Source organism: Synchiropus splendidus, chromosome 4 (assembly GCF_027744825.2).
Source record: "Synchiropus splendidus isolate RoL2022-P1 chromosome 4, RoL_Sspl_1.0, whole genome shotgun sequence".
In the NCBI taxonomy this organism is placed as follows: domain Eukaryota; kingdom Metazoa; phylum Chordata; class Actinopteri; order Syngnathiformes; family Callionymidae; genus Synchiropus; species Synchiropus splendidus.
The window spans coordinates 20,011,143-20,027,313 of record NC_071337.1 but is presented as its reverse complement, the minus strand read 5'-3'; the positions used below and the strand labels follow the sequence as shown (position 1 = coordinate 20,027,313).

General features: G+C 39.5%; 1 protein-coding gene across 3 annotated transcripts in view; it reads right to left on the bottom strand.

Annotated features, from left to right (window-relative positions):
* cog5 (component of oligomeric golgi complex 5) overlaps positions 1 to 16,171 on the bottom strand; it is a 40,853-nt gene that overhangs the window by 9,040 nt on the left and 15,642 nt on the right. For all 3 annotated transcript variants that reach the window (XM_053862128.1, XM_053862127.1, XM_053862129.1), the window contains exons 7-11: positions 9,232 to 9,362; positions 4,830 to 4,989; positions 2,711 to 2,823; positions 2,514 to 2,591; positions 1,013 to 1,094 (exon numbers count right to left, since the gene is read on the bottom strand). In XM_053862128.1, the coding sequence (XP_053718103.1) occupies positions 1,013 to 1,094; positions 2,514 to 2,591; positions 2,711 to 2,823; positions 4,830 to 4,989; positions 9,232 to 9,362 (564 nt within the window). The remainder of the gene's footprint in view (positions 1 to 1,012; positions 1,095 to 2,513; positions 2,592 to 2,710; positions 2,824 to 4,829; positions 4,990 to 9,231; positions 9,363 to 16,171) is intronic.

Genomic DNA, 16,171 nt, shown 5'->3' with positions numbered 1-16,171 from the left:
ATTAGTTGGCCTCACAAAGATCAACTCACAGATGCTTTATTGTTGGGGTCAGACTTGGGCCCTTGAGGTGATCAGCCCATGAGTGCACACGGTCAGACCACACGTGTGGACACAGGTTCACTCGGACCAACAACTACTGGCTGTGGTTTAAATATAGCCCCAGGTGTCACTCTAGAGAATGACAGTAGCTGCGCTTCAGACCTTTCACTGCTGCTGTCAAACTGGCTCTGTGTTTGTATCGGACGACAGCGCCGATTGAACACGGCGCTGAGAGACAGATGATTAGCTGAACGACAATCAGCGTCCATTTAGAGGAAGTTCCACATTGTTCGGTGGTTCAATTCCCTGACAGCCACTTTAGGGCTAACGTGACCAATCCTGGAGCACTGCCATCAATGATTTCACCACAAATGGGAACATTGGCTGCTACATTAGAGCCACTGAACAGCAGTGGCACTGTGGACCTTGCTGTTTAAATAGCATTGACAGATCATTTGTTCTAACATGTTCGGAACTGAAGTGAAAAAAATTTTAAGCTGATTAACCTGTGCATCAACTGAATATATTCCAGCAAATGCAGAGCATAGCTATCTCAACACTAATAACACTCACACTTGTGATGGCAGTGAATAGAAAGAATGCATGTAAAACAATGCTTATAATAACAAAAATGCATTTCTCCTCAATATATATTATCAAACTATTTCATAATTGAAGTACACAATGTTTCTGCTTACTAGAATTATGTTGTCTTATGAAATAGACACAATTAATTGAACAATTCTTTCAAAAGTCAATCCATCAACATCTTCCACCTGATTCAACTGTTCAAAGTCCAAACATAAATATTATTCCATCATCACTGGATTGACGCTCTATTTCACACACAACATTCTGAATCTCATGATCTTGGTCATGACACAGGACTTCCACAACCCAGGCACATGCAGAAGAGGACCGAGCTTTGGTAGCATTGTCAATAGGAAATGGCAGAAGAGACAAAATAATTTACCTTCTGTAGCCTTGTGAAATTGCTCACTCAGTGAGTTGGTGACATCGTTCCAAAAAGTGTAGAGGATGTCGGGCTGACCATCCTGGCACCACGTCGACAGAAAAAGGAAAAGAAAGCAGACATTGACAAGGTTAATACAACGTTTTCATTACAAGCAGTGTTGGAGGATGAGTCGCAACAGCATCTTGCACGTGACTTCATGTAAACACACAGGGTTATTTTCTGCTGCATGCACCGGGCCGATGGTTATCAGTGATTTGCAGCGTAAAACCTGATAGGAACATCTCTTATTGTGTCTCAGTGTGTCATTATTGTTATTATCATTATTATACTTGCCACCAAAAGGTACACTGGCATTGACAACATGAGAAATAAAGAAGAGTGCTGTGTATGAAGTAAGGAAAGGAACAGTCCAGGGCATAATATTTAATGCAGGGGTTTAGAGCTTTGCACACTGGTCATGATTCATCTCCTTGACATTTATCTGCCATCTCATCGCCACCTGATCTGTAAATTACCATACCAAACTTGATATAAAGGGGATCAGAAGAAAGACATCGGCACCACCTTCCCCTCAGCCAAGGGCTCATGACAAACACTGATGCTGTGCTCACGCCGATGACAGTCAAAAGTGATAGTGTACTGCCAAGAAGCCTTGCATTTAGGCATATCATTAACTCTTCAACTCACACCTCCATCTTTGGGTAATTGGTGAGGGCTTTGTTCCCATGGTAACAGTAGCTCCAACCGATTAGTGCCGAACTAGGTTAGTGCTGAGGAAAATCAGTGAAATGCAGATAGACACATGCTGACCTGACAGTGTGTTGTGGGGTTTGGTCCAGAGACTTCTCATTTTTAGCCAGAAAGGGATCATTCAAGAAGCATCATTTCTTAGTCCATTACAGTGTTACCATGACACAATGACCACGACTCGCCCAAGTCAAGTTTACCCACATATTCTTGTTGACAAGATCATGTTCAAAACACCCGCGCCTTGTCATGCCAGAGCACTCTCTTGAAATGAGGGAGACCAGCTTGTCAGGATGGCCCCTATGAAGCAATGCTAATGCGGCATGAACCCCCGAGCAAAACCCCAAATAAGAGATTTTTATCTTCTGGTCGGACTGTGAACACCTCAGTATTAACAGAGAAGAGCACAGGGATAAGTCAAGGTGACACGGAAGTTGTGCCAATACGCAAAGCATAGTGGATATGGAAGGATTATGTGGGACCAATATCAACTAAATCAGACATGATATCAGCAGTAAAATGAAATCAATCGTGGACCAGTTGCCATAAATGAAATCATTTCAAATAAAATTTAACTAAAGTTTTTTCTGGAAATTATTATTATTATTTTATTGTTGTTATTAATGATAATAATTATAACAAGAAGTAATGCTGTTTTTTTAACTTGAAGTTCAATATTAATTAAATACTTTGTGAAACTGTTGGTCCATTAACAGCATTCTATTATCTGACACTGACAGGTCAGTCTCACCTTGATGATCTCGTCGATGAAGCAAACGTGAGTGACAGGATCTCTCTTCTTCATCAGGACCTTCTGCAGGTGCTGCACCTGAACACAAACACAAAGAAGAAGATAATGTTGGATGTTAAGCTGCTGACTAGCTCTTTTTATAGCTGCTGATGGTTTATTAAAGAACCCGTTCAACCATCTGACAGCAGGTTCTGTACCTGTCTGCATGCTGCACATATTTGGTCCATCAGCTTCTCCAGGTTTGTCCAGAGGGCAGCTCGGAATGCTGCGCTGCCACCTGGGGTGGGCAGCACTGCACGGCCTGGTGCACCTGAGGACAGAAAGAGAGGCAAAAAAAATCCCTGTTGAATGAAGTTATAGGCATATACGTTGTTGAAATAAGGGAATATGTGTTAGGCATGTGTGTTAAAGTTACACAGAGATAGGCAGGAGATTCATGGGTATCATGGCCTGGAATCAATTGTATTTCAATTCATAAGGTGGTTACGAAAGATAAAATGTTTTTTTTCCTCTCCCTTTAAACAACAACATAAGTAAAATAGACAATTTAAAAGTCAACAGAACAGTAAAACATCTTGCTTTGCTGCCGAGTTCCCACCTCTGTAAAACTCCCTCTAACATTTTATCTGCGTTAATGGTGGTGTGGCTCATCAGAACTTTGTGGTCTGTAGTGCATGAGGGAACATGGGAGTGGCAGAATTCTATCTTGCACATATATGTTGCTGCTTGCAGTAATGCTGTCTCCAGCAGGATCCTCAAATAGTTTCAAAATAAAGGATTTTAACGGACAATTCCTACCAATGTTTGGTGAAGAAAACAGAGTTTGGCAGCTAAGACACTAGCAAAGTCTACCTGATGAAGACACGCAGATTCTATCATGTACTTTCAGAATAAAGGTCCTTTAAAAATGGATCATAATGTGCATTGTTTTCTAATGCTGTGCCTGGACAGAACTGTAGTTTGGCTCCAATGAAACTGACACACACTTGGCTCATGGTGTTATCTTGATGGCCCGTGGAGAATTGGCTGGTAAAGTCAATGATTCCCATAGTTTCATTTGTCTCCTTGAGGCGAACATTAGCAGTGTGATACCTGAACACGTGGGTTCGGAGGGTCGTAGTATTTCTGGAGTTGAGCATCGCTTGGCAGCTACACAATAAAATTTAAGCTGAGATGAAGTCTCAAGGTCACTTAAATTATCCTGTGACTGTGTAACTGAAATTAACTAATAAAGAAATGAAAGCTCCTTATTTCTTAGTGTATTATTCCAGACAACCATTTATATGATTCATCATTAGGATGTAGTCATTATGAGTGAAATCATGCAGTGTGACCAATGTTTCTACCACCTCCTGTCTGAAAGAGGACCATTCAGAATACATTTCAAAACTAGACATTTATTATTCATTCACAGACCAGCCAAACAGGGTTGTATGAGTTACATAAGTGCAGCTGTCATTTGGCAAATTACAACCCGGTGCATCACAGGAAAGAGAGCGAAAGAAAGCAAGAGCTCAACTGAGAAAAAAGGCTTAGCCAAGAATATAATGCATCAGCTATGGCGAGTGACACCTTTGTTGACACCATATTTCAAGGACAGAATCCTTCCAAAGACATCTGTACCATCTGGTACTGTATTTCACGTAAAGAAAATGTTGCCGCAATTTATAGAACGAACAGACAATGACAAAAATGTTTCTGCATTAAGACCATACACTTTGCAGAGTGTACATTTCCACAACTATGAACTTAACAACCTGACAATGAATTTAAACCATTTAAACATTACAGGCGTGTCATGGCTTAATGAAACAACCTGTCCAAGAAAATTGAACATTGCTGCTTTAAAATGTTGAAATGAGTTTAAAGCTATAAAACATATGGCTGTTTTGGATTTTCATAATTTTCAATGTAGAAATCTGGCTGTCGATGTACTCAACTGAATAGCCTCAAACAATATTACCATTTCATTATTTGTGACGATTGTAAATGCACACATTTTATTTTTATGAAGGGAAATATACAGACCTCAAACACGTCTCCTAAATTAGAGCAAAATTGTGAGTGAAACAGCTCATTCTCTCATACAGTAGCTAGTGGCCAAACTCTAAACCAAATTGTAGTGATTATTTTACATTGGGGGATTAAGAGTCACAGAAAAGACCACCCACCCCCATTTTCTCAGCCTTAAACCAAGTACTATTTCAGAGCAATTGGGTCAGATTAAGAAATGCAGGCAGGAGTTTAATAAGTGAGAGAGAAAAGAGGGCACAGCAGTGCGAGTGCCTTATTAAACTCATCATTCTCAGGCCTTACCTCGGGGGTTGGTCGGCTGCGTGAGACCTTTTATGTCCAGTGCACTTGCAATATTGTCCTGGATGGTGGTTCGATAGCCCCCCACCACCGAGCTGATGGTTTCACGAAGGGTGCCCAGGTTGTAGAAGGCCTGCAGGGCAGTGCCAACCTGCGTAGGATTCTGAAGGACAAGATAAAAAAAGGTGGTCATCAACAGGGATTTAATGGAGAGTCAGTTAAAGGAACAACCAGTCATTCAACAGATCCTCAGAGCGAGCAGTTCAAACGGAAATAGTTGTTTTCCTACAATAGAGCATGGTAATAAAAAAGCTATTTCACAAGCCTCACTTTGGGCAAGCAGTTCAAATAAATTGGATTTGGAGAATTAAGTAAAAAAAATAATAATGTGCAGTGTTTGTTTTTTTTCTAGTTGAAACTGAGGTGTCTGTCTAATTTCAGACAGTTGAACACAAGTGATGCAGATCATTATCAACTTATACTAGAACATAAACTTCAGCATCATTTGAACGTTGCAGATTCCACACTTTGGAAACATGCATTTGCAGAGATCCTGTCAGACATGGGCAGTGCAGTAGCACTGTAAAAAGTGGCAATAATATTTATGATGTATCATAAGACACATTTAGCACTATCAACCTAAGAGGCTCCAGAACCATAATCCTCAAGAACCATAAGATAAAGATATACTTTGGAAAAAGGCTCTGACAAGGTTTTAGTTGTATTGCTGTGTTAACAGAGGGAATTACACTTCGCCCAGGAAATTATTACCACTCATTCGTCTACTGTAACTCTCTGGTAGTCCACTGCAACTGGCCCAGATTGTCATGGAAGATAACCAACCACATCATTTGTGGCAGTGACTTGCAAGCCGTAACAACTACAGCTGGGTAGTTTCTATCTGTTGGCTTTTTTTGTATATTGTCTTGAAGCATAAACAAGGAGTGATTTCAAAATTTTCTAAAATCTTAATTTAATTATTTTATTATTTATTTTTTTATTTAATTACTATTTTCTCACTGCTCTTTTAGGTGAAGTCATCAGCATCTGGACACAGCAGAGATCCGCCTGATCCTACAACTGAGGACAAGAGATTTTGCTGCGTGGGTCAGTGGAGCACCCACTCAACAGATGGGCTACAGGGCTTCTTCTCCTGGCAGATTCCATGCTGAGGTGAAAGAAGCACCCACACAGACCAGGCAGCATGGCCAAGAGCTTACATAACCTTTGCAGCAACCTCCTTTGCTGATCTAAGAAGATGTAAGTGTGGATGTCATCTCGTTCAATGTGCGGAGAATGTGAGAATCAGAAGTCCCACGTGAATTTGGTGACGCCATCAGGGGTTGGAAGTAATGATCTGCATGTACACCTTTTCACAATGCTTGTAATGGGGTTCCAATTTTTGTTGCAATTGTTATGGGAAATGTGACTAGAACTCTCATAATTTGTAATAATATCTTACAAATACTGTGTAACTCTGATCATGCTACTGTTGAAACAACTGAGGACACACTCAATGAGGTACTGAGGGTGCAAACACTATTATTCACGTGTTTTATCAGTTCAACTTCCAGTATGACTTTTTTTTTTACGTTATTGTTAACATAATTTGTTAGTTTAATATAGTTTCATTGATACTTGAAAAGGCACCACGGATATATGTGAGATACATATATTACTGAACAAACTGTGTTTGTTTGAGACACAACCATGCTGTTAAAATTAGTGACAGTCCGACAGCTATTTGAAAATGTTGGCAGTTATTTTTACATCATGTTCCTTTGTTTGTTTTTTATTAAACATGTTTGTCTTCAACGCAGCACTCTTCATGAACTTCACCCATTCTATATCTTTTAAGCTGATATAAATTAAATCCTGTGTACCAACACCCACATCAGTTGTATTGACGTATATACCAATTCCTGCAAATGTCAGAGGAAAAACAAATATCACATCTCCAATTCAGTTTTGCATTTTGACTCCACCAGACAACAATGATCGCCTTAAAACAATGCATAATTGTGGCTCATAGGGCTGCCACTTTCATATTGTGAAGCTTCTTCAAGCTGCAGGCTGTAGTCTTGGACATGTCACGCTTTCTGTCTCACTAAATCCACAGCAACGCTAAGATGTTATTTCCAATTGGGAAAACGCTAACACTATTAAGGGTTTCATTACGTTAGTTGCAGTTCTACACCACGGAATTGTTTCATAAGATTCACTTGGTAAGTCCCGAAGATATGTCTCAATGCCTTAATACTTTTACTAATTCCAAATCAAATAAAAAATAAAATATCGATTTGATATGTTTTTGCAACTGAAATTTGAGTGTAAAGCCTGAGCCTGACTTCCCAAATTTTATGTGGTGATAAGTTCATCACACACACAGCTGTCCCTCAGATATAGTAGATATCGACTGCCATTGATGACCTACCATGGCTGACATTACCGTCCTAAAAAGCTCCCCTTCACTCTTGCTGCCACTCATGGGTTTAGATCAACCTGGTCAGTCATCACCAGCCATTCCGCATGCCTGCACTCTCGTCTTCACTTTGCTTCATCTCAGTTCATGAATCTGGGTGACCGACTAATACCCACCGTCCTGCATCCAACCTCTCTCTCAGAAGAAATTGTGTTTTGCTTCTAATGACTTTCATTCCCAAGTATAAGTAGGACAAATGGTAACAGACTGAATACTGAATGTCAGTTATAATAGTTGGCCTGGGAGGTCTTTCCCTGTTTGGTTCATCTCTGTTCCTTTGAACTGTTTTCTTTAACTTTCAAATTCAACGTTAAACATTCCACTTGAAGGAAGTGTTTAAGACTTTGTAGATTCCTACAATAGTTTGCATCTTTTTTGCATACAGCGTTCCCCTTTGAGGAAAATAAAACTTTTCTATTTTGAGGTTGTTGGTTAGAAACACACAAGTGACTAAATAACTGGAGAAAGACAAAACACAGTGAGCGTAACTTATCCCTTTTAAAACAATTGTGAGGGACTTCCTGATTGATTTGGCCCGCTCTAGGATTTATACACTCGCACAGTTGTTTACATTCTTTATTCCTCCGTTACTGTTCCATTTGTGTGCTCTATTGAATAAGTTCCAGCCTTCACTTGGTTCGAGAGCAAAATCTCAGTAAAGCTCCTTCTTTCAGAATCAGAAAAAACTTTATTAATCCCAAGGGAAATTGTGTTAATTATATATATATGTGTATATATATATATATATATATATATATATATATATATATATATATATATATATATATATATATATATATATATATATATATATATATATATATATATATATATATATATATATATATATATATTTAGAATTATATATGGACGTCCCACATAGTCACGCAAGACACACAAGGTGGTTGTGGTCATTTATCACCTTTCCTAAGTAGTTCAAGGATGAACTGGGGAAGATCAGCGCGGCTGCAATCCCATAATGTGGGACACAGCAAGAGCATTATTGTTGCCACTGGAAACATGTCATCTTGGACGCTGAACAGATGATCTCGCACACACAAACGAGTATACTCTTGGTTAATGGGACACGGTCCTCCTGGGAAGGAGGCTTTCTGGGTCTGCTGAAGGTTAGCAGCTCACACACACGCTACAGATCCTCACATGTGTTTCATAGGGTGACACACATACTGTACAAGACATTTTTGGGTGCTCAACTGCAAATTCCAAACAGCTTCAATGGACTAAACCTTGGAACACTGTGTGCTGTTCGCTTTAGGCAAGAAGCAAAATTAACATTCTCACATGATTAGCTGTCACTGAACCCACTGTAGATAGAAAGCAGCAGGATGTGGAGTGTAAACCTAACACCTCCGAGCTGGTGACAGGTGCTAGCACCCTTGTGTTTCAACCCCCCTTCCCATGTGAGGCTTTGTATTGTCTGAAGGGAATGTTGAAAGAAAAATAACTTTGGGACAAGAACGTGCATCATATTTGTCTCGGGAGCCCACATTTGTCTACGCGTCTCCTTCACATGTTTTTGCTTTCTAAATAACACAAATATCCTCAAGGATGTCGAGGGGAAAGCGCTCAAAGGTACTGCTAGTTTTGCAAGGAGAGTGTAATGTGTGAAGACAGGCTGGGGGTACTGTCAAATTTGAACCGAAAAATGGAAGTGTTACACTGCGTATTATCCTCAGGGTAACACCTTTCGATTGAGATGTGATTTTTCATTCCAGCCTCTATATCCACAGGCAGATATTAAACAGAGTCATTTGTTTTCCTGAAAATGAATGAAACCCTTACAAGACTGTATTCACTAGTGGAAGACTAGAACCACAATGATTGTTGCCTGCAATGGATAGTGAGCTGTGGGGGGCTATGAGAATTCATATAATTGGTAGGGAGGATGAATAAATATTGTACCTGGATCTCAGTGCCCTGCTCTAGAAGTCTCTTGGCCTGGTTCTCCACCTCCAGCCGAGCCCGGCTAATGAGCAGCAGGTCATTTTCGATCACTTCAATCCCGCTGAGGTCGACACCTTGTGACAGATAATCTGAAACACAAATGGATCACATTTTTTACATGTATACTTTTTTAAATAACATTTACCCACAAATGAAGTAGTCATAATACATGTTCCAGTGGATATGTGGTCAAAACAATGTAATATTTAGTGATCTGCTCAATAGCTTCAATACCATGTTCACCATAGTCACAGGAAAATGACTCGACAGCTAAGATGGATAAAACAGAACCATTAGCAAGGATGCAAAAAAAGCACCGAAAAAACACTGATATCTAGCTTCTGTTCGATTTCCCAACTGTGGGACAAATGAAGGACATCTAATATAATCTATTCTATTCTATTCCGAGCTTGTGTGTGTTCATTCACACAAGCTACAACGTATCTGATTGTTAAAAAAGGCTTTGGCACCATCATCTGCATTTTACATCTCGATTTAACAAACAATGCTTGCAAAAGTTGTTTTAAATCACCAACCGGAAAGCTGAGGCAACTGGTAAATAACAATTCAGGATGAAAAGAACGAAAGATCCATTTAAATTAAATGAGCCTGAAAGCAAAGTCTTCACAAATCACAACTTAAAACAGGTAAATCAACATCAACATTGTTAACCCTGAAAAATTGCTGGACTTAGGTTGTTTTCGCACACAGAGAAACTCATTATCACCTTCACGCGAATTTCACATTTTGAAAAGTCTCTGGTGGATCACAGAGTTTTCCATTTGGTAACACAAATAGAGTTTCAGTATAACTCTTCCAATTACTCTGGTAGCAGATGGAATTTCCAAACACTCACAACCCTGCTTTCTTGGCATACCTTTATCCCTATAACTTTGAACACCTCTGCTTATCTCCTTGAACCAGAGCCAAGAGATGATGCAACAATTTGCAACAAAAATAGTCCACACAAAAACAGAACCTACACAAAACAATTCCATGCTTGAGAACAGGAGTTGTTGCTGACCTTTCAAAATTTGACATCACTCATGTAATGAAATCATTGTAACAAGAGTGGAGACTCAAACTAGCAGCAAAAGTCCCTATGGAAAGATGCGGTCAATTTGTAAAAAATAATTTAAAAAGCATTGTCACCACCAATAGAAAGGTTCAATCTTTCAGACATTTGCTCACAAGTGAAAGAGGTGAACGAGACAAATGGGAGAAACCGATGATCTCCTTCAGTGCATAGTCACAGGTGAGAAAGTGTGATGGAATTGAATCGGCACACACCAGCATCTTGAAGATGAGCAGAATATTTTACCCACTGAACACGCAAAATCACTGTTGCGTGCTACTAGGCACATTATTGCAATCTTTAAATCCAACATGGACTGATTCATCAGTCAAGTATGCCATATACTCAGACGTAACAGAGTAAATTATTTAAGATGAAATTCAACATGACAAAGAAGACAGTGGGAACAGTCAGCTTGGCAAAATTGTCAGCAACACTTGTTTCAAAGAAGCACATAGCACTTCTGACTGTGTGCTCCTGCATCACTTGTCCTCCCACCTGCTTTCTGAGGCCTGATTGTGCATTATATGAAGAAATATTGACTGTGCCTGCCAGTGAATCCTGTTGTGGGTTGATATGAAATTGAAATTGATGCTAGCTCGCCGATAAGTGTGATTTCGCTCAACACAACGCCCATGCCAGCAGAAACCCATTTTCAGCTTCAGATTCTATCAAAGGAATTATCATCGTTGGGTCAACAACAACTGAAACTTTGAAAACAAAATTCTAGATCACAATATCAAAAACCATGAATAGAAAAAAACAAGTTAGAGTCTTCAACTGTGATCAAGAAAGCTTTTCACAGCAGGGAAGTTAATATAGTCAGACAATGAACAACATGAAAGATTAAGAAGATCGGGACAAAAATGAACATAATAGTCCTTTGGCTTCTTTCTTCTTATTTTTTTTATCATTTTCCAATGGAGCTGCAGGAAAAAAACACATTAAACAGACACAATAATGGTTCACTAATCAAGAATTGGAAACAAAGAAAACAATACTCAGATATACATCAAAATTGTCAGGTATTTTATGACTCATGTGTTCTGGTGTTCTTTTTAAGCGAGGGGAAGTCAATACTATTATAAATGAGTCATGTATGTTCAACTGCTGACATGAAGGAAATGCTCGATGCCCAGTGCAAAGGAGAGGTACTCTGGCTCCAAATGAATGGGCAACGTTCTTGAAAATTGAAAGTGCTACACAAGTGATTGGTAATTTACATTTCAATTACGGAACACAAACTACTACATATTTCATGACACGGTCCGGTCGAAATCAATCATATTATTATAATGGGGGATAGCTTCAAAAGTTCAGGCACAATAAGACTCATCTGCACTTGGGAATAGATTGAAGCTGAACAAAGAGCTAGAAAAACACAACTGTCTCTCTCCTTCACACTGGCCATTCGCTGAGACAAGTGGGTGTGATTGTCAGATATTTTCTCATCGAACCAGCTCCAGACACATTCACCATTACAAGTGATTATGATCATAATCATTGCCTTGATATGCTGGCTTGTACTTGAATGTCAGACTTGAGTTTTTTACAGAGAAATGTTTTGTATCTACCAATTATGTCGTTCCCCTTCAATGTCTTCTGACAGCAGGACAGGCAGGCAGATATTTTCAAATCGAGACGAGAAGACGGGTAAATCGGAAAAGAGAGGTACGGACATGTGATATGAAATGATTTCATGTGCTACTTGTATGGAGCTGCATCTTGTTTGCTCTTGTTCAGTGCAAGAGAAGGAGAGAGAGTCAGAATATTATCAGGCAGGTGGTGGGCTGAGACACAGAGGACCCGAGAATTGGATGGCAGCCACTTTCAATTCAGAAGCAATCCTCTCACTGCTTAAACCTCAGTATACAGCTTGCAATGACCACGATCAAACAGCTGAGCCCTACTTCCCCAAGCCATTTTTTGACATGTCGAAGGAGCAGAAGAAGGCCGGACTTCAGACATGGGTGATAATTTATGTCATGCTTGATGCCATATAGAGTACAGCGCATGATTCACAGATTATCAGGAGCAGTTGCACAAGCGCAGACGTCTTAAGCCAAGTGTTCAGCAGGAGCTTCAGGAGATGGAGTTTGCTAATAAATGACATGATCTCAAATCAGATCCAAAAAAAAAAAAAAAACAACAGCACAGCATCAGAGTGGCTCGACAGCATGAACCCGTTCAGAATCACCTTGGAAACTAAGATTATCTGCCAATCGGTGCGCTGAAGAAGACATGCGGTGCAGAGTGGCACGTTTGCTGCTCATCATCAACACTGTAATTAATTAATCTTTTTTTCCCCTCATTCAACATGCAATGTGTCACCCTTTTACTGATTTTGACATTGCCCTCAGAGTAGAAACAAAAGACCATCTGAGAAATAATAGAAGAAAAACATGGTTAGCATCTCAGGAGAAACATGTGATGGTGAAAATTGAAGTTCATTCTTGATAAATGGAGTTGGTTCAACAAGCAATGATTGGTAATAAAGAGTAAAGTTCTGCTTACGTGATGGCTTTTCAATCAGAACATTGTGACCCAATTAAGGAATTGTTGTATTTGTGTTTTGACGATGCTGACATGCATGAAATATAGCGGAGTGGAAAGAGAATATTACTCTGGCAGCCAGCTAGCATCAAGGGACACTGGCAAGGTCAAGTGGAGACTGAAGTCAACCACGCTGAAGAAAGGTATTTGCAATGTTCCATTCAAAATGTGTGCCTGACAGGACTTCTCATGAACATTATTTTTTGTCTCTTTCACTTTGACACACAAAATCACTTTACATGAGCCATTTTCCACTCTGATAGTTGGTCATCTCAATTTCTATTCTACACATTGTATTTACCTAATGTGGTTGAAGTGGAAAGACAAGTGATTCCTTTAGGAACAAGCTTCTTTTTTCCTATTTAATGACAAATGAGCAGGGGTTTAAGTCGTACGGAACAGTATTACTTGTAGCACAATATGAATGAGTGTTAATTTCAATCTCCTCTCGTACATTATGAATGTGTTTCATGACAAGTTATATGACATGTATAACTATTCAATCACATGGCCTATTAATGGTTACACATCTTACAATTCAATGAATATTTTTCTTACAGATTGAAAAGGAGCTGATAGATGAACTGTTCTTATAACTCATGCCTCTTATTCCCATGTTTCCCTCTTTTACAGAACAGTCGTGTATAGCTGTGTCTACAGTTGTGTTGAGGCCTGAACCATAATTCCAATAACGCGACCATCAACAAAAACGTCAGAACTCCTACTCTCGATTGCACATATTTTGGCGAGAAACTCATACATGTCTCTCTCTCTCTATATATATGGAAAAGGCCTCCAATGGAACATTAAAACACAAATTCTTTGATGAAAATGAAGCTACCTCACAAAAGAATACCTCATCCTGTCTAGAGCGATATTGCTCAGACATAACATTGTTCATAGAACACAGAGCTACGATTCAACTCACTCCAACAAGACCGCTTACCTTCAAAAGCTTTAACATAGAAACGGCTCAGTTGGGTCTCTTCAATGACTGCCGCTCAATCACATTCTCTTCAAAGAGCCGTCACAATTTGAGCAGCACAAAACACATTCCACAAGGTCTCATATACACCGAGGTGAAATAATCTAATGGAGAAGAAGCATAGCTCTGTTATTCACACGTTTCTCATAACATCTGGATCTGAAGATTATTTATACGTGTTCAGGCACCTCGTGCTGGATATCGGATTAATGTCACCGTCTTTACAGCACCAGCTTTCCACAGATGGCGTGTTGTCAGCCTTCAGTATCAGCTCATATTGACGGCTAGCCATTTGTCGCCCGACCGCCAACTCATTCTCGACACGCAGTTTAATTTGAAACCAACTATTCATATTCAAAGATTTTATAGCCACATAAAATGGCTCGATGGGTTTGACATGCACTCAAATACTACTTAGCATTTTTTTCCAAATTCAATACAACCATATTTTTACCACGTACAATAATAACAATGCCAAAGAGGGAGTTTTATTAAGTTTTATTAACTATATTTAGCTAAATAAAACCTCCAATAATGGCAATTGCTAAATGATTAATTTCCATAAAATATGTTTTGGATTTTTTTCCAATCTTGTCTATTTATTGCACGTCTTTGTATTATATGCTGCTGTAAACAGGTAATTTCCCATTTTTTGATTAATAAACTAAATCTATCCATCCGTCTGAAATGGAAACCATTTTAGATTCTCAGTCAAACAGAAGCAGCATGAAACTTCCTGTCCGCTTCGTATTGCATAATGTTTTCTTTGTACTATCAAATTGCTTTTCTCGACCTGCCTAGAAAAGCAGATTGAAGTGTAACGTGAATAAAGATAAATAAAGATCTCTAATTGAGTGAAAACATATGGATGGTAAAACGACAAAAAACAGTTTCTATTGCTTCTACTGATTCTACTGCTTTTTTGTTGATGCATCATGTTTCAACAATTTATTGTTTAAGTTTGTCTGCTCTATTTTGCTGTAAGTAGCTATAAAAGCACAAGAAAAAACCGTGTATACCACGAAGAAAGCGTCAATTGACTTTGAAATTGTGTCCGTCTTTGGGACTCACATGTGCCAGAGACACGTTTGGAAAAAAAATGCATCTCTTGTTTTTTTTTCCCTCCAACACTCTGCCGTTGCTATCCTAGCTCACTCTTTCTTTTAGTTGAAGACTTGTATCTGGAAGAAAACATGCCCCCCGCTGACTCCTGCCTCACAGTAAAACAGCTAGACTGGAAATCATCTTCTCTGCAGTTGTCGACATGACCAACTGAAATTACATTGATGAGATCCAAGGTTGAAAAAACAGAGCACCAACACAAGGGCTGAGAAAGTCTCCCAGAAGGCAGAAGACAGTTTCCTCTTTGAATTCTGATCCCTCACTCAGTCTTCACTTTTCCCAGCTCTGCAGTAGTTCCCATGCCAATGCCAAGTAGCCCTAATTAGTGCACTCTCCAGTTACCTGCTAGAGACGCTCACTAGGAGATAAGGACGACACTCTAATGGGAACCAGATTGGGGCATTAAGCTCGTCCCATCCGGCAGGCTCGGCGCAAACACAAACACTGGAGGAGTGACTCTACTCCTAACAGGAAGGGTGTTGTAATACTTCCTCGAGTGGGACTCATTAATGATCCTAGTCATTTAACCAGGACAAATTCACTTGGATGAAAAGAATATGGAGGGTTGGGTTGGGTTGGGTTGAGGGGCTTTTTAAAAGATAAATACGGATACATTCGGAATTTAAAGCACATTCTGGCTGTGGATTGTGGTCAGATCGGGCAGTAGCCAGATACATAGAATTTTTTTTTTTTCTCCTGAAGCTCCTCTGAACAACACGCGGCACATGTCAAACTCAAGCACCAGGGGCAAAATCTGGCCCGTTGAGTAAATTCATATGGCCCGCAAGAGTTTAAATATCGAGATTTATCGTTTTTTTTTTTTTTTCCAAGCAGAGAATTTCAAAACTACGATGGGAAAAAATGTACATGGCAAGGGAATTTGTCCAAAGTGGATGGATGTTTGTGCTTCAAGGAGAAAAAACACAACATTATGAACAAAATCGCACGACACCCATGTGTTCCTTTGTTTTCCCGCATCACAACAACAGATGTTGATCTTATTGGATATGTTAACACATCTTCGGCTGCTCTTTCGTTACAATGAGCAGCCGACAACTGTTGATAACATCATAGAAACATGCTGTTGAAAGTGTGAGAAGCGCGCTCAACCGAGAAGTCAATCAATTTGTAAAGTGCTATTTCCAACTCAGAATCAAACAAGA